The following is a 22,681-nucleotide window of genomic DNA, read 5'->3' as shown; positions in this document are numbered from 1 at the left end:
AGCCTCGATGTTAACTGTTCACTCCCCTACCACAGCTGTATCAGAGCCGGATTAAGTTACTGCTGATGCTAACTAACAATCAACTAAACCGTTATTTGAGGAGAAGAGTCGACTTGGTCAGTTAGAAGAAAGAAAGCAGGAAAACCAAAACCTCAACTCCATTCGGGAGCTGCACTTTGTCGTTAGGACGGGTATCATTCCAACACAGACCTTTTCTCTTTTAACACTTAAGTCAGTTACTGGCGTGCATCCGATGACTGCTCGTTGAGGTATTATTGATAGACATATGGCCTGCTGCTAACTGTAGCCACCGGCTAGTTAGCTGTCCTATTAGCTGACTCTACCTGGACTGGGAGCTCAGAGCGCTGGTGGAGTGTTGGTGTTTGTTTACACCTCTAGCACAGGAGCTTTGGACCGAAGAGGTTATCAGGCCGTGTTCGGGCAGGGACATGAGTAACGTTATAAATCATCCATCATCTAAATGACTCCACGAGTATTTGTTCTTGTGAAGTTGGAAGTTATTTATTGTGTGTTTCACATTTATATGGCCTCAACTGTGCGATTTAGTGCCACTGCTCGTTTTTCCCTGAAGCTTCTGTTCATTACTATAATTCACTGCTACAACTAAAAGGTAATCATCATTTTTTCTGACATTAGCAGAGGCCCCTCTCCTTTTCAGGAAAGGTGGTGTAATTACACAAACTATCACTACAGGGCTTTTTGTTCATCAGATTTCTCCTCGTGATGTACGTTTCTTAAGATAAACCCGTCTGTGCCGTATATTTGCTGTATCTTTTGTGTTTTGTATCTCCTCTCACCAGGTTGTCGCGGCTGGTGTAGTGGACCATCCAGCCCTCTTTGACCACTGTGGAGCTTTTCCTCTTGGTGTGTTTGATGGACTGAACCACACGCATCAGAGGGATGTTACTGCTGGTGGACGGGCTGCACGTCAACAAATATAAAACAGACGTTTTAGGAAATGCATCAACTCAAATTATTTATCTTTCTGACTTAGATGGACGATAAGTAAATAAAGTTTATTCTGCTTCTTTATACAAACTATCCTCAATACTAATCTTATTTGTTGATTCTTTTAAACTAATTGACTTGTACAAATAATAATGCAATATATACTTTTCTAAATAAATTTTTAATTTTAAAGTATCACAAAGCTTTAACCAGTACCCATCTAGCATATTCTGAACCAGCATCACCTGATGGCTCTGAGCGTCTCGTCATCCTTCTCGCCGTCCGTGCAGGGACCCTCGATGAAGAAGAGCTTGTCGTCCTGCTCGTCCATGCTTTGACCGCCGTCGCTGTTGGCGTCGCTGTTGTCCACCTCCATCGTTGCCTCGGAGTCCAGACTGGGACTGGCTGGTTCTGCAGAAACACAAAGTCAAGAGTCTGAGTACAAGACACTGAACTAACAGACAGGTTTTTTAAAAACTATAAAAAGATTTCATTAAGCTGCAGTTCCTCTGATGGCCACAAGGGAACTGCATTGACGTGAACGGGAAAATCGCCATATTCTCTCCAGAACTAATACATAATAATGGACTTTATATAAATAGCACTTTGTTTTAAACAGTTACAAAAGTGTTTAAAATAAAACAGACAGGAAAATAAAAGGAAAACAATAAACAAGGTAAATAAAATAAATACACATTTCAAAAAAGTCTGATTATTAGGAACTAATTTCACTTCATCTAACGTGAATCTTGGCATTGGTCTCTTGGCCTTTGCTCAGCCCCAGTACGATTCTAATTCAAAGGCATTTCGTACAATCCAAATGCCTGAGGTGTTCTTACCATCAAAGATACTTTGGGAGCTGACCTACAGTATGTGGACTTGGGGTAAACAAGTATCCCAGCATGCATTTTGCAGAACTCAGCCAAACACACAACTGTCATAATGTTTGAACAGCAACTGTTTGTGAAGTTTTGAGATTTTTTAGGCAAGAAATTATCTATTCAGGTGTCAAATACACCGATCAGCCATAACATTATGACCATATAAGACTGATTATTATCTCATCATCATGGCACCTGCAAGTGAAAATTGTGTCTTTATAGTTGAAATGGTAGAAGCAGGAAAAATGGGCATGTTTGAATTCGCCTCATCAGCTCCCTTGATGACATTTTCAGTAATTTACCAGAGGCACAAATCTTTCTATGGCGTTTAAAACTGAAGATATACAGGTTTTTTGTTTTTTTTTTAAATAAACTCTGCCCGCACTAACACATACAATATTTGTTGCGGCCAAATTATTTTGTCTAAATATACATGTAACATTTATGGGATGGTTGGTGTTTGTGTTTTCTGTGAATTGTGAAGCTTGTCTGCGTGGCTGTACTTTCTTACTTCCTCTTTGTTAGTTCACTGATTGTCTGATGTGTATTACCTGTGTCTCTTCGTCTTTAACCCAACTATAAGTGGTTTTCTGTCTGTCACTTGTGGGGCAGACAGAAACTCTGTGAATTTAAGGACAACTCACCTGTTTGTTGTATGGATCACCGTGTTTGTTTTTGGATCACCTGCTTCGCCTCACCTGTAAGTTTTCACCCGTTTGTGTAAATAAAACTTCACTAACTGTACCTCTGTCTGGCATCTGGGCCCAAAACCCCTGTTTTCCATGTCTGTGCACAGAAGAACGTGTACTATGTCCTTCTTGGGCAGTTGAAGTCATACAACAGGGCTGCTTCTGTGCAATTTTGGCTCCTTAAACGTACAGATCTCACCACACTTAATACAAATTCATATTTACATATAAATTAAAAGGAAGAGAAGCAGAGTAGTCTATGATATTATTGTAAATACAGCGAGCGTAACAGGTGTGCAGGTGTGTCGTGTGTACACAGCAACAAGCTGAACAAACTCACCTCCATTAAAGTCGACCTCACCGAGGCAGTCTCGAGGTACTTTCACCGCACATCTCTTATGACAGTTAAATTTACAATCTACAGCAGAAGAGATAAAAAGACGTTTAAATGAAAATATAGAAAACAAATTCTTATTTTTCAGTTTTCTTTGCATGTGCGAGTCGTCACCTTTGCACTGCATCCCCTGGCGGAAGAGGCCCTTCAGCAGACGTTTGCAGAACTGACAGATGGTGGGACGGGTGTAGGTGTGGACGGAGAAGGTGTGAGGGACTTTGACCCGACCCAGGACAATCTTCTCCATCCAGATGGGACGACCGCTCAGCAGGGAGTTACGCTTCCCGGCACCAATGAGGGGGCGCTGCACCAACTGAGAAAAAAAGGAGGGAAGAAAAATTTGATTTGTGGTCAGAAGTTCAAAAAAACAAATTCTAACAATATACAGTTTGACCGATACTGGACTGATCGCAGAAGGTCATATATGTACTGTATGTTAGCCTTAAATAATTTATAAACCCGCAGTAATATTTTAAAATCAATTATTTGACAGAAAGGAAGCCAGTGTAAACAATATATCAGCACATTTTTTCGTAAACTCATAACAAAAATAACAAAAGCAAACGTTTTTGAGCCTCTAAATTGGTCTTATAAAGAATTTTGAACCTAATACAGATATAATATTAAAACATTGTTTTTGTCCTGAACAAACTGTCTTCTTATGAGGATGTGTGGCTGCTGCCTGTACCTCAAACATAATTTCTAATTTCTCTACTGCAATTTTTTTATTACCTTATTGGCCAACATCAACATATATTATCTATCTATCTAAACCATACAGAACCAATAAGCTAATTGAATAGTAGTATATATAATAGTTTTGATCTGAGCCTATTTCCAAAATACAATAAAAATGAATAACTAAAACTAAACAGTAAATATTAAACATTCAGCATCAAAAAGAGTTCACCAAATTAAATTTAAGACCTTTTTTAAATCCAACTTAGAATGCACTTTAGTCCTGTTTCCACCACCATACTTAGTCCAAGAATGCTGGAAAGCCAGTAGGGAAAATAATTTATAGATATTTATATCGTCAATACTTCCCACCTGTACATAACGATAATTCCCACTAATATAATTCATCAGTTAACATGACCTGGACCCAGGAAAGTGGCAGAAGATTAAATAGGCGAACATTAGCGACAGTGTTTGACACAAATCCCAGTCTCATGCAGAACAATCCATAGCAATCCCTCTTTACATTTATTCCCTCTTTAAGTTTCTAGATGTTTTGAGGGAAGTCAATTCAATGTATTTAAGGCTTTTCAAAACATGCAGATACCCTGATATGTTTTGGGTTTGTTTCTTGCAAAAAGCGTCCCCTTAAAGTTCCTGAAGGGAAATGAGGGGAACAATCAGGGTTCAGGAGGTTCAGCTGAGACATCACATTTGGAGAATTGTTCCCTCGTCGTGAAAGTAGAGCACAGATGAAATCTTTTCTATCCACTAGAACAATGGCTGTCCTTGTACAACGTGCAGCTTAAGGACCGCAGTCCTGGAAAGAGCAGGAAGCATGTGACACAATGGGCCTGAATTAGTACAGAACAGTTTGATAATCCACCTTCACATATGATAATCACAGTCTGATTTATCACATTCATATGACGAGCACTGCAAAGTTTTCTCTAAGGGCTTTTAACATGAAAGATGTAATAATATGGGTTAGGGGTAGGATTATGATGTAAAAATGTGAGACTGACTAAACCTTTGTTTACATACATTAAATGCCAGAGAGGACAAGAAAATTAATTTAACCTTGCTAACTGCTTGACATGCTGAATTTCTTAAAACACAAATATGCTCTTGTCTTTAGCCAGAAATATTAAATTTGTTCCACTGAAAGTGTTTTGGTTTGGTTTTAGACATTTGCGCTTCAGCTTGACGTGGACATTATTCTTATTATAATGAAGAACTCATCTGGCTTCTTTTTGTCTTTCACACTGTATCTTCTTCACATCAGATAAATGTAGGTACAGAACAGTTAGTAAAACAAGCTGGCTTTCCTTTTTCAACTATTTGAAATCTATAAAAAAATCTAATGTAAAAAAGAGAAGGTTAAACTTGAAAACATCTAAATGTGTAATCTGCTAGAAACCTGGTTTCTGTAATCTGGGTAAGGGGTTAGTAAAAGCTGATTTGCACATGTAGATTTCTCCTGGAGAACACGGGTTTTCTTGCCATGTACGGTCAAACAGATTTCTAATAAGCTTTCTTACAAATACACATGTGCATGACAAAAGACCTGAGACAAAATAAGGAAAAGTAACAACAGAGAAGCTGATGGAGATACATGGAGTGAAGAAGATTTATTAATTTAGCTGACGCTTTTATCCAAAGCGACTTCCAATTGCTTTATATGTCAGAGGTCGCACGCCTCTGGAGCAACTAGGGGTTAAGTGTCTTGCTCAGGGACACATTGGTGAATGTCTCACAGTGGGGGATTGAACCTGGGTCTCTCACACCCAGGCCTGCATCTCATCCACTGCTCCATCACCACAACCATTTAAAATACATCCATCCAAAGTCTAAACTGTATTCCTCACTGTGAGAAAGAAACTGGGAATCATTCTTTTTAGTGTGAGGCAACATCAGGCCTGACTTAAACAGAGCTTCCTTAAGTTTAAAAACAAAATGCTATGTTAGCGCTCCTAGCAAAATGTTCGGGTCTACCAACACAATGCTGACGCATCACGTAGTACTCGTGTAATTGAATTAAATAGATCAACCCCCTTGAAAACGATACCCGATCCGGGTATTTCAGTTAGTATCGCGCCAATATCAGATATCATGTATCACGTGCGCCATATTGAGAAGTAAATAAGTTGATTTCCACGGTGTTAAGACGTTCTCCAATTAAAATGCACTGAATGGCTTGAACTGATACTTTAAAGGTGTATTAGTGTATAAAGTATTTAAGGTTAACGGCAGATTTTCCATTAACAGAAACACATTCACATGTATTCTTTTGTTTATAAAGGATGTTATAAAGTCTTTTCTCTCAGGGTTCAGACGGTTCAGAGTGTGTGTGTGTCTGTGTGTGTGTGTGTGAGACGGAGCCGACCAAAGTTAGTGTGTTCCAGTAAGTGTGAAGCTCTGACTGTGACTCACTTTGTTCGCTGGTTTGAACAGGATGGAAAATACAGTGGTGCGCCTCGAGCCATCAGAGAGTGAGAGAGTGTGTGTCTGTCTGTGTGAATCTTTCATTCACACCATTCATCATTTGTCAAGCTCTAAAACTTACTTTCACCTCACTTACAAATCTCTAACATGTGTCTGTTGTTGTATGAAAACCTCAAAGCCACAAGGTTCAGACTTACTTTGACGAACACTGACACCTTAGAGGAGGTCAGAGTCGGTGTGAAGAGAGCGGAGGTGTGTCTGGTGTGAATTAAGGGTCAGTCATGGCTTTGGATTTGATGAAAATGTGTTCCCCAGACCACCAAAGATGTTATTCCTTATTATAGGTGGCGGGTCATTTGGGGCACAGGCAGCAGGAGAAAGTCAGGTTTAAGTGGTACTGCTGTTATTAATCATTATTCCAATGTCAGTGGCTGATGGGGATGTGGGGATAGCCCTACGCTCGCAATGCCAAGTGTCCTGAGAGGGAAAACAACAACACATGCACGGATGATGATGGAAAAAGATTGATGCAAAGTGGGGCTAACTAACTGATGCCCCACTGATTGGCTATTCGCCAAGTACTGATGCCGTCATTTGCTCATAGTTGACACAAGTTATGAAATTCGGCCTTTTGAAACTTGAGATTAAACGCCTCAGTGCCCAGACCAACCAAAAATAAAAAATAATCGCAGACTTAACGTGGAATGGCTCTCCAAGAAAAAGTGTGTTAGCTTGTCAGTGTGTGAGTGTGTGCTATTCGGTGTGGATAGTATCTGGTCAAGAACAAGCTTTCAGGATCTCAAGCATCTTTCTGAGGGGATTACAAAACATGAAAGCAGCAGGACAACGCACTAAAACAGGGCTTGCTCAGAAGGGAAAACATAGCTACTCTAATTGACAGTGCATACAAATGAGAAAGTGAGTTTAACGACAGCGGGTTGAGCAGAACAGGTCATTTCAAAATGGTATTTTTGCACTAGTTGTTGCCCCACTATGTTTCTTAAAATAAGAAATATTCTTACAGTCCTCCATCCATCCATCTTCTACACTACTAAACCTGTTCAGGGTTCCCTATCCAGCCAATCCCAGCATGCACTGGGATAGAGGGAGGGTACACTCTGACACACATATAGACAGACACCCATTCACATTCACAATCACACCTAAGGGCAATATAGATTTTCCGGTTGACCATGTGTTTGTGGGAGTAAACCGGAGCACCCAGAGGAAACCCAGGCAAAGGGAAAACATGCAAACGCCACTCAGACAATCAGGTCCTTGTTGCTGCTCTATCGGATGCTAAAACACAATCAGACACGGTTAGGATTGGACTTTGAGAGATTTCTTTGGTACCAACTCAAATGTTTCTTTTGATAAATTTATGGAAAGATGCTATTGAATGCTTCGTCATATATTGAGTCTCTAGTTAGTGAAAGATTTCTTGATTTAAATCATAACTTTTCTAACTTTATGCTGTGTTTTTATCAGGAAATGATGTGCAGCTGCTCGTGTTTGACAACATTAAACACTGTTGTCTTGTTAACACCTGCTTCATTAGACTGACTGATGTGAAAGGCTTCAGGTGACGGTAATAAACCCACCTCCTCCTGCGGTATCGGGGTGAACTCAGTGGAAGGCGGGCGAGCGATGGACATGACGGCGCCCGGCAGGGAGACATTGGACAGTCGTCTCTTCCTGACTCCGCTGCAGTTGTTGGGGATCTTGAACGCGCACCGTTTGTGGTAGTTCAGTCCACATCCTGAAGAGGAGAAAAGTCATTTTAACTGTTATGTCATTTAATTTTTTCCCCACCTGTTGTTCGGCCTTTGGTTTATGTCTGGAGTAGAAACTCACTCTGTGCAGCTGCAATTTCTTCAAACACACAGAACTATATTTGAACTGACGATATAGATAAGATCCAGTTCCCTTTGTGTAGGTGCCCTGGCCCCTCAGTCGGATCTGATGGTGCATCATCAAACTATTTATTTAAAGGTTCTGCTGATTAAAATGCATTTATTTTTAAATTATTGTATTTAATTAATTAAGTTATCATTACAGTTATTTTTATAGCTTTTTATTTTTTGCCCATTTCTGCACATTTCTCTCATCACACTGAATGAATACACGTCACTCATCATACATGAGCGGTAGTGTTGAAGTCAAAACCGTCCAAACCGAGACTAACAACAAGACCAAGACTTTTAGGGGCTGAGACCAAGTCGAGACCAAGACCAGTTCCCCACATTACATGACACACAATAAAATGTGGAACGAGATCAAAGGTACTTCTCAAATTGATCTGAAAGATCCACATTCCCATTAAAACACCCACAAACGCTCCTTTTCCATGCTGACCATCGCGGGTAGGCGTGAAACGTTGTTAACGGGAACAACACATTTTAATTTGCAACCAATAACTAATTTAATTAGTTATTGGTTGCAAATGAAGCAATACAGCAATACATTTATTGATATTCCCAATATCCCTTGAAATAAAATCCCGAGTCCTCAATGTCCGAGAGTACAAATGCGGTCGAGTCCAAGACGAGACCAAGACCATCAAAAAGTGGTCTTAAGACCGGTCTTGAGTACTAAAACACTAATGAGCAGAAATCTGCATGTAGTTCTCCCACTGATAAAAACAACCAAATTGTTTATTCTGTCTTATTGCCTGTATATTTTGTTACACCTCTGTCTGTCTAATTTCTCCAATAAGATAAATAAATTAAAACTAAATTGGTGTCTGTATAACCCCATTAAGAAATAAAATAATTAAAATAAAATGGTTAAATCATGCAGGAGAAAGAACCAGGACGCTCAGGATGTGGTTAGTGAGGTTGTTTACCAAATTAGATGCTTAAATTGTTTAAAAACTGTGATTTAAAGCCTTCTTCCCTCAGTCAGAGTGAGTGGGCAGATTCACGTTAAAAACGCTTTTTAACCGTTTCAACCTCCAAACAAGTTATGTAAGCGGAAGCCGTTTTTCTGCGCTGACAGCTGCTCGGGCTGCTCAGAACATCAAGCGTCTCTTTCCTCCGCTTGGCATCACTACAGTTAAGATTTGCTCTCAGGTTTCGGAGAGCCGAGATCAGGACTTGAAAGATGTGAAAAATAGTTGCAGGAAGTCACAGAGTCAATGAAGACATCCTGCTGTACAGTCGCTGCAGCTTTCAGGCCTGCAAACCGGTGTGTGAAAATCTGTGTGTGTGTGTGTGTGTGTGTGTATTGGACGTGTGCCTGGACCTCAAAGGTGATGACTCGGTCAGTTGTGTGTGTGTGGAGTGTATGTGTACCGGACGTGTGCCTGGACCTCAGGTGATGACTCGGTCAGTTCGGATGTGGCAGGAATCAAAGCTGAACCCTGAGGAGTCCCTGCACGCAGCCTCAGTGAAAATAAAACTTGATTAAATGTAATAAAACAATCATGACATCATGCTGAATTAGTCCAGGAAGCTTAAATTTATATTTCTTAGCCGTATGGAGGTCGAACAGTCAAGTTTTATATGTTTTAAGATCGGTTTTCAGTTATTCATTGTTGTGCAGCAACAGTGACCCAGAGGGAATGACGTGCAGCGTCTTACTCGCCTCTGTTTTACTCGTTAAAATGTGATTTCACCACAGAAACACTGGCAGCAAACATCACCTCCTCTCGTAAAGTTTAATTGACAGGAAGCTTGTCTGAAATGTTTTAAATACCCAGATATCCTGACTGAGTCTGAGTGAAAAAAAAAGTGTTGACTAGAAGATGATCTTCATCCTAACTGGGACAACAGGTGTGAGATAATGAGTGTCGTTCTGGGGAGGACAAACTATACAAATCAAAATGTTCTGTTTCACAATCCGGGTTCTGTTCCAGACGTAAGAAAACCTAATTTAAAATCAATGACATTTATAACTACACTATAATAATAACAACAACAACAGGGCTCAGGGAAAACTGTTCTTAAACTGGGGTCAATTTTCAAAATAGCCCAACTGGAATGAATCATTTGTCCCATCCTTTTCATGTGTTTATTGGCTCTATCTTTACTAGCCGCCTCTTTTTCAAAATCTGTGGTTGTATCACCCGTGGGAGACGCCCGTTTTAGCATGATGCGCCGACGTTAATGTGTAAACACGCTTGAACCTTGCTTTATTCATGTAAATGTGACCCTTGGTATTGTTCATCCAGACAATGTTTAAACTCCACAAACATGAAATGTGTATATGATGGCTCTAACTAGGTAGAAATGTACACACTGACCAGCAGTGCTGAATTTCTTAATTATTAGGTGCCGGAGAGTGTGAAACGTGCCGCCCGCTGAAAATAATTAATTAATAATGTATGATCAAATAATTAATTAGGCTATTTAAAACGTTGTTTGAAAGGGCGAACAGAAACCATTATTAGCTACCAAATCAAACAGTAAATAAGCAGAAGGGCAGTGCAGTGGCGGAGCGCACTTTAGAGGTGCTGGAGCGCAAAAGGCTTAAACTCAGAGGTACCGGAGCGGTGCTGCTCTGGCACAAATTAAGCACTGCTGACCAGTGTATGTGTTTGTGATTATTAATTATAACATACAAACTGACCCAGAGCACCAGGCAAATTAATTTGATTAGTGGAGGCTGCAGATCTGCAGGTCTACAGGAGTACAAACAGGGAGCACATGATTCTTTAAAGTAGTACTCTTTTCTTTTTTGCAAGTTGCAAGTTGCAAAAGACAACCTAATTTGTAGCTTAGCAGTACTATGAAACCTGCTGGAACACACATAACCACATGCCATCTCAAATTTTTTCTTAGATGCCTTCAGCATGTCAATTTAATGTACTTCTCTTGTTTGAATACAGTCATGTTTGTTCAGGATGCATGTGACTTCAGGTGTTAACCACTGCGGCACAGAGGCATCACGGCATGACGAAACCTTGAATAACCCAGCAGGGGTGAAAACACCCAGGCCTTGCCGCACCTTGTTCCCACATTCTTACCTTCACATTTGAGGCCCTGCCTGACGAGCCCCCACAGCATCTCCCCACAGTCATCGCAGAAGGCCGGCGCCTTGTAGGAGTGAACGTACAGCGTGTGAGGGCGGATCTGGAAGTCCTCGGCTGTGGCGAGAGCTGAAATCAACAAATGCAGAGCAGTCAAACAACAAGCGACGACATGGGACGTTTCCCGTCCCGCAACTGGTTTGGACGACAGGAGATGCGTGGTTACAACCTTAAAGTTTATTGTCTTATTTGTTGTCCCTTCTTTTCTTATCGTCAGCTTCAATTTGTCATTAGCACAGCTACTGCTTTGAGGACATTTTCTCAGCTTTGGTTGGATAAAACCATCGCAGCCTTTAGAGATATACCAATCAGATCCATTTTAAAAATGCCTTGATCAGTTTAAGTTGTGATTCCAATCCTGTTGGACTCAAATTAAGTTTTTTAATGTTGAGTATCTGTTGACCCTGAACCCAATCTGGGGAAGACTCATACCACGTCCACACTACTATGTTTTTGTTTTAAAAAGCAGCAGTTTTGCTACGTTAACGCCCACCGTCCAGACTAACGGCGAATCCGAACACTTAAAACGGAGAAGTTTGAAACTACTGCTGACCCCGTTTTCGTTTCAAAACTCCAGGGTATCGATTCGGTCTTATAAGTCATGTAAAGCAAAAACACAGTGTTTTTGTTTTGGTATTTTTATAAAAAATATTTTGTACACTGTGCATGTCGTTTGCATGCTTTGCGGCGACTCCGAGCCTGTTTTCCGCCGCCACAGTGGCTTTATACTCCCGTGTTACCTTCAGGAACAGTTTCACCTCATTGTCGGTCCATGCAAAGAAATATCTGGTGCGGTTTTTCGCCATTGCCATCCATTGCCAGTTTTAAAATGAAACGTAGTGGTGTGGGTGTAGCCTTAGTCTAAAGAAGGATACTAATAAAATTTGTTAAACCAATCCAGTAAGAAAACGTAACATTAACGACAGCTTTCATTTCATCTCACAAATATTTCGTACAGTGCCTTATAGTTGTTATTATAAAGCAATTTTATGTCTAAAATATTATTATACGTGTCAGTGTGGATCTGTTGTGACAGGATTTTGACTGCCTCTCTTTGTCCTCAGCAGGAACAAAGCACATTCATGTAAATGTATGACAGTGAATTTACATCTCAAAGATCATGTGATATGATCAAAAGCTCCAGATCTGATACCTCGTGATGAACTTTAAGTCTCAGTTTTTAGGCCAACATTAGACGGGTGCTCGAAAAAAAAAAAAAAATAAGAACATTTGAACATTTGCAATTCCATGACAATCTCTGAAACTCCATCTGCTGATGAAGATCATGTGTTATGATCGTGGAACAGCTACTGAGTGAAGAGATTATTTTGTCAACCAATGTAGATGCAGTTTCCAGCCAACAGCACAGCAGCCATTTAGAGACACAGTCCACCTGAGAATAAGTTCCATCGTCTAAACAGAGCACAACAAGGCTGTCAGACAGCTGGCATACCTGGTGCACAATAGGTCACCAAAAACAACAGTGATCCGTGGATCCGCCCTGATCGTTATCCCAATCCGTGCACATTGCCTTAGGACATCCCCAGAGATCATAACTACAGTATCCTGTGAAGTTGTTCTCATTTGGTTTGTCCTTTTTGCATCTACATTAAGGCCACTTCTGGGTCACAGAGGAGGAAGCTATTAACATCAGGATAAGACTAAGCGTCTACAGCCATGCCAGCAGCTCTGTGAGGCTGTACTTGCTCACAGTTACGATGTTAACATGCTGATGTTTTGCAGATAGCATGTTCTCAATATTTGATTAGCATGTGAGCATGCTAATAAGCAATAAACACAAAGTACAGCTGAGGCTGATGATCTGCAGGTATTTGGTCATAAAGCAAAGTATCACACACATTAAATGTTTACCTGATGATGGCACTAGATGAAAAGTCAGAGGATAATCACAGTTATTATTTACATAATCTTATATTATATTATATACACTATCTTTATTTTAGATATTTTACTCAAAATCAAAAGTGTGAACTCACGGTGGCGCTGGAGGGAATGTCAGGGGATAGTCATTAGGATAAATCATCCGGGGGAATATAAATGTGTGCGATAAATTAAATGTTAAATAGTTGTTGTAATATTTTAGATTTACAGATGCCAGACGCTACCCCCTCTGCAGTCTAACCATGATAATTGATCTAAGCCCAGTGAGATGGTTATCTATCCTGTTGACCCCTCTGAGAGGGACAGATGACCTTAACAGCCAGATATGTTCCTGTCCTGCTCAAGCTTGTTAGCCAAAGAATGATCGGTATGCTTCCTCTCAGAATCTGACAAACTCTGGACGTGAAAAATAAATTTCAACCAAAGTAAAATGTAAATGCGCCCGCATTCATCTTGTCCTGTATCTCTGAATGAATCTCAGTTTGTTCACTGCTTTGTCAATAGTGTTTTCAAAAATAAACTTACTTTTATGCCTCTGAGATACAGTTCCTGTCTGATTATGGTTGTAGAAGTGTTAAAACTGCCATTAAAATTGTTACCGCAATATTTTCATTTACATTTAACATTCAAGAGGTTGTGATTAACAGTTTAGGCAGTTGTAACTGTGAGGCCTGAGGCACCAGAATGGAAAAGAAAAAACATGTGCCAACAAGCTTGTTGTTTTTTGTATCTTCAAGTCGAGCATGAGTTGGAAAATGCCTTCACTGTTCTACTAACAGAGGCAGATGTACTAATAAGACGCATACACAAGCTGAGCCCTGCAGAGTCTTGCAGCAGCAGCAGGAGAAGGAGGAAGTGGTTTGAGCCCGGTGCGGTTCGGGCTGCAACTTCGTTTTCTTCCTCCCGTGTAATGTAAACCTGCCGCCGCTCTGCGTCTGGGTGTTCAGCTGTTAAGGTGTCAGTTTTAGTTTTTACAGCCCAACTTGTCAACACAACTCAGGAAATGGCAATCCTATACACAATATTATGGTTAAAGCATGCAGGGTGACCCAGGGTGACACCGCAGAGGAGGAAACAAGATCTGAGGTGACCTCACCGCTCCCACTCAGAGGTGGCTTAACAAGAGAGCTGGAAGACGAGAGGACACGGAGACAAAGCAAATAATACAAAATAAATATATGAAGAGTTGTTACTGTCTGGAGACTGGAGAGCTCGACACTGCCAATGAGTACAAATAAATAAAAGTTTGATATAAACCAAATAAAGATTATGTGTGCTGTATCTCGCTTTATTTATGTATTCATTTTTATCCATGCATCCAAAGGGAAAATGCTGATCGGTCGGTCCACCACTTTGGTTCAAACTGAAACATCTCAACAACTAATGGATGGATTGCCATGACCCTTTGTACAGACATCCGTGTTCCCCAGAGGATGGACCATTAATAACTCGAGTGATACCCTCACATTTCCTCTAGCGCCACCATGAGGTTGACGGCTGTGGTTCTGAGTGAAATATCTCCATTTCTTATTGTTACTTTTGATCCCAGAAACTTTAACAACTAAAGCACCTAAATCTTGCAGTCAGGTCCAAAATCTCAGACGCTGCCAGACCAGATAAAGATTTCAGAAGATGGTGACCAAATCCAGAGATACTAATTCACAGATATTACAATATTGCTGATGCCCTGCGATGGACTGGCGACCTGTCCCAGGGTGTACCCCGCCTTTCGCCCGATGTCAGCTGGGATTGGCTCCAGCCCCCTGTACGCAGGATAAGCGGTTGACGATGGATGGATGGAACTATTAACACAAGTTCAACAAATCACTGTGAATTCAGCACAACTTGGAAATGTGACCTGTTATCACCGTTTCCAGCAAAACGTTGTCATTTCCTTGAAAAAAAAAGAAAAAAGGGCCATGAAAAACAGTATCGATCTTCTTACCAAAGCAGGAGTAAACACATCTACCAAGCAGTTTGCACTTAATCCCACACTTTCATTGGAGAAAACGTCCCAAACATTGTAACTTTCATTGCAATTTTTGGAAAAGCTGCTGCGAAATCAGGCATTTTAGTTCGCAACTATCACAAAAAAGGCACGAGAAATCTTGGAGGGACTGAATAGCGTTGTCATACCATGCTTAAGATACATTTGCTTATCTACAGTATTGAGTTCTACCATTTTAGTATAATTAAAAAATGTTTTGATTTTGGGGTATACCGCTCCAGCAACATCCCCCTCCTGACCTCCATCATACTCTAGATGGAGATCTGATGCTGGTAGTTTTTGGATTCCTGATATCAGGGTCAGGAGCTAGAAGCAGGAGGTTAATTAGATTCATGAAGAGGATGCAAGGCTGCAGGACTAACTGAATAATTACAACAAAAATAATCAAGAGATTAACTGATAGTAAAAATAAGAGTTTCTTACCAGAGAGTACCACCTCGACCAGGTCGCCTTCGTGGATCTCATCCGCGGAGGTCAGACGCTGCAGGATGTTGTCTGAGTTCAGGTCGTGGCGGAAGAGCAGGATCTTGTCATACATCCCGAAAAATCCACATTCAGGGAACTGAGGAGGAGGAAGATGACGTTAGGGATTCTTGTAAACTGGAGGAGTAAAGTTACTGGTGCTGTTAAAGTCTACTGCTGAGTTTAAAATGTTATTACTTGAGTACAAATGTTCATGAACACATGAAACTAAGCAGAAAAGAGAGAAAGTAGTGGAAAATAACAACAATTGAAGTTCCTGGTATATTTAGAAATCTATCAGGGCAGCACCACACACAAGATGCATAAGACGCCAGTCAATAAATAAATGTACTTGAGTTCAGGGCCTTTAGTTAAAAAAAAATTACATTTCAAACATAAAAAAATGTGTTTTAGAAAATTTCTTTAATTATTTTATTAGATTACAGATGTTTTTGAGTTTGGCCTGAGGGTAGCACCGTATGACTCCTGATTCATTTCAATTTAAAAAGAAAACAGCAGGTGAGCTGCAACCTGCTGACCTTTGACGCCTCTAATGAAATGTCCAGATATCCAGTATGAACAACATTTCTACTGAAAGGATGACTTCATCTCAGTCCAGCGTAACGTTAACCATTACCTAACCTTTTCACATGAGAAACACATGATGTGTGATGAAACACATTCAAAGAAATACCACACTGGGAAACTACCGGCGGCCAGATGCTGCTGAAATATGTTTTACTGTGGAGGCTAAATTATTTTCCACTGCAGGCAACCAACCACCAAAATGTGATTTTCTGGTTAAAACGGCGGATGCTGCTATGGGGTTTTTTTTTTCTCCAAAACATGAAGGTTAGCTAGATCCTCTTTATAAGGAACCTTAAATACCAGGTTCAGGTCTGGGTCACTGTCTTGTTTAGATGTAATGCCCTCTCTCTTCCTGCTAATTATAGCAGAATATTGCTATACTGAATATTCTTTTGGTTACATTGAGAAAACTACACACTTGCTTAACTAAGATGCACTTTCAATGAGTGAAGGACACCAGATTACAAGTGTATGAAGTGGGAAATAAACACCTAAAGAGTGTAATTAGCAAGAAATTTGGTACAGGTAGAATTATTCTTTATGCTTTTCATTAAGTTGCTTATTTAAATGTATTGTTATTATTCCAGCTCTCATGGCTGTGCTGTGTTGTTCATTAATTCTGCTTGACTGTATCTCCTTTTCATTTCTCCCTCAGTTGTTTTCTTATTGCTGCTGTTCTGCTAGTTGTCACTGTTTTTTTTTGTTTTTGTTTGTTTGTTTTTTCCTCCACCCCAAGCTCCCCACCCCGTTCTCTTGCAGGTGTTGTCCTTTCTCTGAGCTGTCTGTTTGTGTGGTGTTTGTGCCTCCCATCCCCATTTCTGCCCCCCCCTGTCCGGCCCCACGACAAATCAAAACATATTTAAATAAATAATAAAACAGACAAAGGAATATATTAATACTCTCTTGTTAAAGTAAAATCTGTCTCGTACAACAAGGTATCCAGCCCATCATACTCTATACCAGGTATAAAAAAAAAAGAAAACATTTTGCATACGAAATGAAACTGTAAAAAGATGATTGTGAAATGCAACTTAAGCTGCTGCCATTCACCTGTTATTTTACTATATTATTCACCTTTTTGATTGATCATTAACTTTGTTTTTATTTACCTTTTTATTCCTTCCCTGCAACAGTTCTTCATTTTTCTCTAGCACTACAATCAAAAAAAAAAGGTCCCAGTTTAACTATTTTCTTGATTAATCGATTAGTTGGTTTGGTCTCTAAAATGTCAGGACATAGTGAAAAATGTTTCCCTAAGCCCAAAATGACGGCCTCAAAGGTCTTGTTTTGTCGACAAGCCAAAGATATTCAGTTTACTGTCACAGAGGAGTAATGAGACCAGAAAATATTCACATTTAAGATCAGAGAACTTCTCAAACCGATTAATGTTTTATTAAAATAGCTGGCGCTTAACAACTAATGTAATTATTCGTGCAGCTCTACTTTTAACCTGGATGTTTTTTGACCTCCAAATGACCTTCAGTTCTCGACAAAACGACATGTGAGAACATAAGTAACCACAGTGTTCGAACACAATTTTTGAATACTTATCTGTTACTCTACGTCTACACACACCAAAGTGTTTTTAAGTGATATGTCTTGCACTATACATCACCTATACGCCGTATCTGGCACAAAAAAATAGTTTTAGAGGTATTCTTGATGGTTTTTCATCCTGAGCTTTATTTTTTTTTCAGAGAATAATTTTGCTTCCAATGAAAAGCTTTCTCGCTGGAGCAGAGTGAGGTTGACATGGCCCCATTGATAACTGGACAAAAACACAACCTTATTCACTGATTATTCATATTTTCTGGTGAAAATATTTAAAATAATATCTGAAAATCATCGGTTTGATCCTTCAGGGATGTTTCTCTGTGCCCTCATGCTAATGACTCAACCATTACTCAAGAGTAATGTTCTTTCATATCACGGTGAAGGGTGTATGTTGTTATGGTAAAGTGTGTGTTTGAGTTTCAGCAGTCTCTGCAGCCTGCAAACAGGCAGATGGAGCAGCTTCCTGCCCCGAGCGGCTGTGTGTGTTAGCAGGATGTTAGCAGCATGCAGGTAGCATGGATCCTGCAGCGATACACTGACTGCAGGAAACCCAACAGACAGGTTGTGACGAGACAGAAGCTGCACGGATAGCATTAAGACGTACCACACACGCACACATACAGAACGTCCATCGTGAATTATGGCTGAGGTCCTGTCACCGACACCTAGCAGTCATTAACCACATGGCTACACACCAACACTCAAACAAATAGACACTGACAGACGGGAACACAGTGGAGGACAGTCTGATCCCAAAGGAAAGAGAGGGAACAGTCACTCTGATGTTTCATGTTTCTGTACTGGAAGATTTCTCTCACACACCAGGACGAGCTTTGTTGTGCAGAAGTGTGATGGTTATCGAACTAAAGCCCACGAATGGATTACATTTACATTTACTCATTTGGCTTTTATCCAAAGCGACTTACATTTGAGGAACATACAAGCATCAACAGAGCATCATATACAGATCTATAACTGACAATACATACTAGTAAGAGCAGCAATAAATACTAGTAAGAGCTCATAGTAAATATCACATAAGAGCTCATAGTTCATATTAGGAGGAAATTTCCCCCCGTAGACTTTTTGTATCTCTTTGTAGTCGTTATGTGTCTCTGTGGACAGTTTTGTGTCTCTGTGTGGCCGTTTTGTGTCTCTTTTTGGTCATTTTGCATATCTATAGTCATTTTGTGTCTCTGTGTCGTCATTTTGTGTCTCTTTGTGGTCATTTTGTGTTCTTTGTGGTCATTTTGCATATCTATAGTCATTTTGTGTCTCTGTGTCGTCATTTTGTGTCTCTTTGTGGTCATTTTGCTTCTTTGTGGTCATTTTGTGTCTCTTTGTGGTCATTTTGCTTCTTTGTGGTCATTTTGTGTCTCTTTGTGGTCATTTTGCTTCTTTGTGGTCATTTTGTGTCTCTTTGTGGTCATTTTGTGTCTCTTTGTGGTCATTTTGTGTCTCTTTGTGGTCATTTTGTGTCTCTTTGTGGTCATTTTGTGTCTCTTTGTGGTCATTTTGTGTCTCTTTGTGGTCATTTTGTGTCTCTTTGTGGTTGCTTTGTGTCTTGCCTTTTTGTTGTTTCCTCTAACATGCATACCATCAACCGTCTTATAAATAATTTTTTTTTTTTTTAAAGTAACAAAGTTCAAATAGTTCTATGTCCGTCCTCTCATTCTGCAGCAGCTATGAAACCATGACAAAGCAGGAACCTGAAAAAAATCCTCCATGCGGACTGAGGTCTGAACCAGTAGTGAAAATACTTCTGGTTCAGCAGCCATGACGAAACATATGGGCTCCGTCCAACCACGTTAGAGCGTCAGCTGCTGCATTCTGCGAGGTGAGCAGAGAAACACACTAAGAGTTCTGCTAATGGACAAGAGTGTGTGTTTAATACACACTGATCCGCTCTTTATGGTTAATCCTCCATTAACCAGGCTTAACCTCCACACACACACACACACACACACACACACACACCCACCCTTTCACATTCTCCAACTCTTCTCTGACTCCCTCATCAAACTGAAACCACATTTCTGAAGAAAACACAGTCCAGTTTTGGTTGGCAGGGTCACAAGAGGCTAAAACCTCCAGGCCCTACAGTGAACTTTGACCCTGATGCAGGAGCTTGAGCAGGGAGCCACGTTTCTTCCGGCCATGGGGACTCTATCGGACTCTACTCTCTCTTAATCTGTGCAGCACTCATGCCATTAACAGAGAGACTAAGTGTTCGTGGAGCCCAGTACTCGTGGTTCTGAAAGGGAGGACAGAACCCTCAACATCCGGTCCACGAACACAGAATAACATACTTCCTGCTTCATGAAGTTGTTCAAACATGATTTATACTTCTCACTTGTGTATACTTCTTACAGGTTCATGTTACCAATTCTGGTATGTGATGTAAGAACTTCTTAACAATAAGAAGCTACGAGATGACAGCTGGGTTTGCTCGTTTGCTTTCTTTTAAGAGGACAAAATATAGGCTGCTGTTGACCGTTGCCAATGCCAAAATAACAAACCTGGCTGTCAACATGTCACGGCCCATTGGTCTATGGAGGAAACCCTAGCAGACACAGTTACTTTTCAAGGAATAATATAACATGTCTGGAGGGGCATCCAACACTGCAGCGTGCCGCTTCGAATAATTACCACAAAGCAAATGTACAATGTGATCAGGGCTGCAACTAACAATGCATCTGCTGATCATTTTCTCAATTAATATTTCATCAGGGCTGCACAACTAATCTAATCGCAACTGCATTCACGATGTCGCCCTGTGCAATTACATAACTGCAAAACGGTGCGATTTAATTCAACAAAAAGGTGTTCTATGTGTGGGACACTATAGTCTCTGTTTGCACTGCAGTTGGCTCATTATCCTTACTCACAAAAGATCTGACCAATCAGTGTGTTTAGGAAGTAGAACGTGTGGCGTGTATGGTCACGTGAGTCTCAGAAGTGTAGACTGGGGGATGCAGAGCTTGTTGGAAGGTGCACACAGGAGGCCACGTGGGAAAATGGAAGATAACAAGCAGGCTAACCTCTGTTATTTTGTGTAAGTACATGTAAGTATGTCGATAGAAATGGCTCATTCTAAGGTAATAAAAACATAACAGTTCATTAAGTGAAGTCTTTATATACCACTGAAAACATAGTGTAGTATATAATATTGTATTTCTGTCTAGAGGTCGGCCGATTAATCGGTCGGACGATTAATCGGCCGATTTTTGGCATTTTTAACATAATCGGCATCGGCCAATATCCAAGTATATCAAGCCGATTATTAGGCAGGCGCATCTGTGGGCAGCCTAGTGTTGTCGTGGAACACGTGTTTGACGCGCGCTGCCGCTAGAGTCATATTCCAGCCGAGTGAGCAGCAGACCTCATCCAGTGCCTAAGGAGCTAACGGTAAGGATTCAATTCTTATTACTCCTTTATATTTAATTAAAAACTTTTGATATGTTAATGCCAACTTCGAGAAAAAACCTGAATAAGACACATGACATTCGACTAATTTGGATCGTAGTTGAAGTTGCATTATCACAGAAGAGTTGCTATCATGTCACAATAAGTAAGCAATAATTTTGCAATTACAGAGTGAATCTGAGACTTTTATTTGTTGTGTTTGTGTGTCTTATATTTGAGAGGGTTGTCACTCAATGCAGAGAAATAAGTAATAAAAAAGAGACCAACGCACTATAGGCTAGTAACAGACTGGCTTTGATTTGCTAACGGGTAGCTACAGACAGACCCGTTGCTAATACGGCACTGGAACCTTAACGACCGTTATCTACCGCACCGAATATCAACGCGCATTTCTGTGCTTCAGTTCGGTGCAAATAGAGGTTAAAAACCAAGCAAATATCGGCCAAAATAAATCGGCAGCATTAATCGGCCATCGGCCGACCCGGATTTCAAAAGATCGGTATCGGCATCGGCGTGAAAAAAACCATATCGGTCAACCTCTATTTCTGTCATTAGATCCTCCTCTAAATATTACACACTGCACCTTTAAAACGACTTTCTCCAAATCGTGCAGCCCTAATTTTTTATATCAGAGTTGTTGGTGATGTCTTTAAATGGCTTGTTTTGTTCAACCATAGGTACAAAACCTAAAGATATTCAGTTTACTACCAACAAAAATCAACTGAGGAGCAGTAAGTGGGAAATGTTTGATATTTTGCATGAACAATTATTTAAATGAGTAATCAGTTCTCAAAATAGTAGCAGATTAATGTTTTACACTCATCGTTTTGAAATTATCTCGCTATAAAATTAGTTACTCTGTGATACAGCACGTCTGCTCTTTTCCCCTGAAAGTTCTTAGTCTTATATTAATAAGACTATATTCTCACTTTAGCTTAATCAGAGGGTTCTGCTATAATATCTTGTTGGAAACCTTGAATAAATGCATTATTAATTTATATTTTATATGAGACAACTTAATAATTTCCTGGGAAAACTTACAGCTTTAAGATATACATGATTTGAAGTAATTGGTATCATTATTTAGTATCAAATTAAGAACATAGATCTCATTTATTTTAATATAGACTGACAAACAGCAACTTATCATTTCATTCTTTCTCACACATCCGTTTATAAAAACACTAGAGCGGAGACTGATAAAACGGCCGTTGTCTTCCGCTGCAGGAAGCTAAAAGCCTTTCAGCTCCAATAAAACTCTTCAACTCTTTTATCGTACGCGTGCAATTAGCCTGCAGGGACGACGCTAAAAGGGACTGATGGGAAATTTGAAGGTAAACAGCAGCGTGGTCGTTTTCCCTGCATCCGCTCTCTCTGTCACCTCGCTCAGGAAACAACAGGAAGCAGCGCTGAGTGGGTCAAGGTTGTCAGTGTGTGGGAGTTTCCTATATCCACTTGTTAAAGGCTGAAATCAGGCCTGAATGCTACAAATGGAAAAAAAACACACGTCTGAATCAATAAAGAAAAGTGAGTCTTTTACTAACTGTGAGGTTTGTTTTTACACTAAAAGGTAGACTTATTTGTCACATTACAACAGGTTGTACAGTGAAATTGAGTCTGTACACAAAGTACAGCTGAGACTGATGGGAATGTCTT

General features: G+C 40.2%; 1 protein-coding gene across 1 annotated transcript in view; it reads right to left on the bottom strand.

The window, feature by feature from the left end:
- Positions 1 to 22,681, bottom strand: part of LOC123978377 (serine/threonine-protein kinase D3-like) — a 56,054-nt gene that overhangs the window by 15,037 nt on the left and 18,336 nt on the right. Inside the window, exons 3-9 of the mRNA XM_046061626.1 lie at positions 15,419 to 15,557; positions 11,023 to 11,154; positions 7,658 to 7,815; positions 3,048 to 3,246; positions 2,880 to 2,957; positions 1,215 to 1,380; positions 819 to 942 (exon numbers count right to left, since the gene is read on the bottom strand). Coding sequence (XP_045917582.1) covers positions 819 to 942; positions 1,215 to 1,380; positions 2,880 to 2,957; positions 3,048 to 3,246; positions 7,658 to 7,815; positions 11,023 to 11,154; positions 15,419 to 15,557 — 996 coding nt within the window. The remainder of the gene's footprint in view (positions 1 to 818; positions 943 to 1,214; positions 1,381 to 2,879; positions 2,958 to 3,047; positions 3,247 to 7,657; positions 7,816 to 11,022; positions 11,155 to 15,418; positions 15,558 to 22,681) is intronic.

This window comes from Micropterus dolomieu, linkage group LG10 (genome assembly GCF_021292245.1).
Source record: "Micropterus dolomieu isolate WLL.071019.BEF.003 ecotype Adirondacks linkage group LG10, ASM2129224v1, whole genome shotgun sequence".
NCBI lineage: Eukaryota > Metazoa > Chordata > Actinopteri > Centrarchiformes > Centrarchidae > Micropterus > Micropterus dolomieu.
The sequence above is the reverse complement of the archived record's forward strand: the minus strand, read 5'-3'. Positions and strand labels throughout refer to the sequence as shown.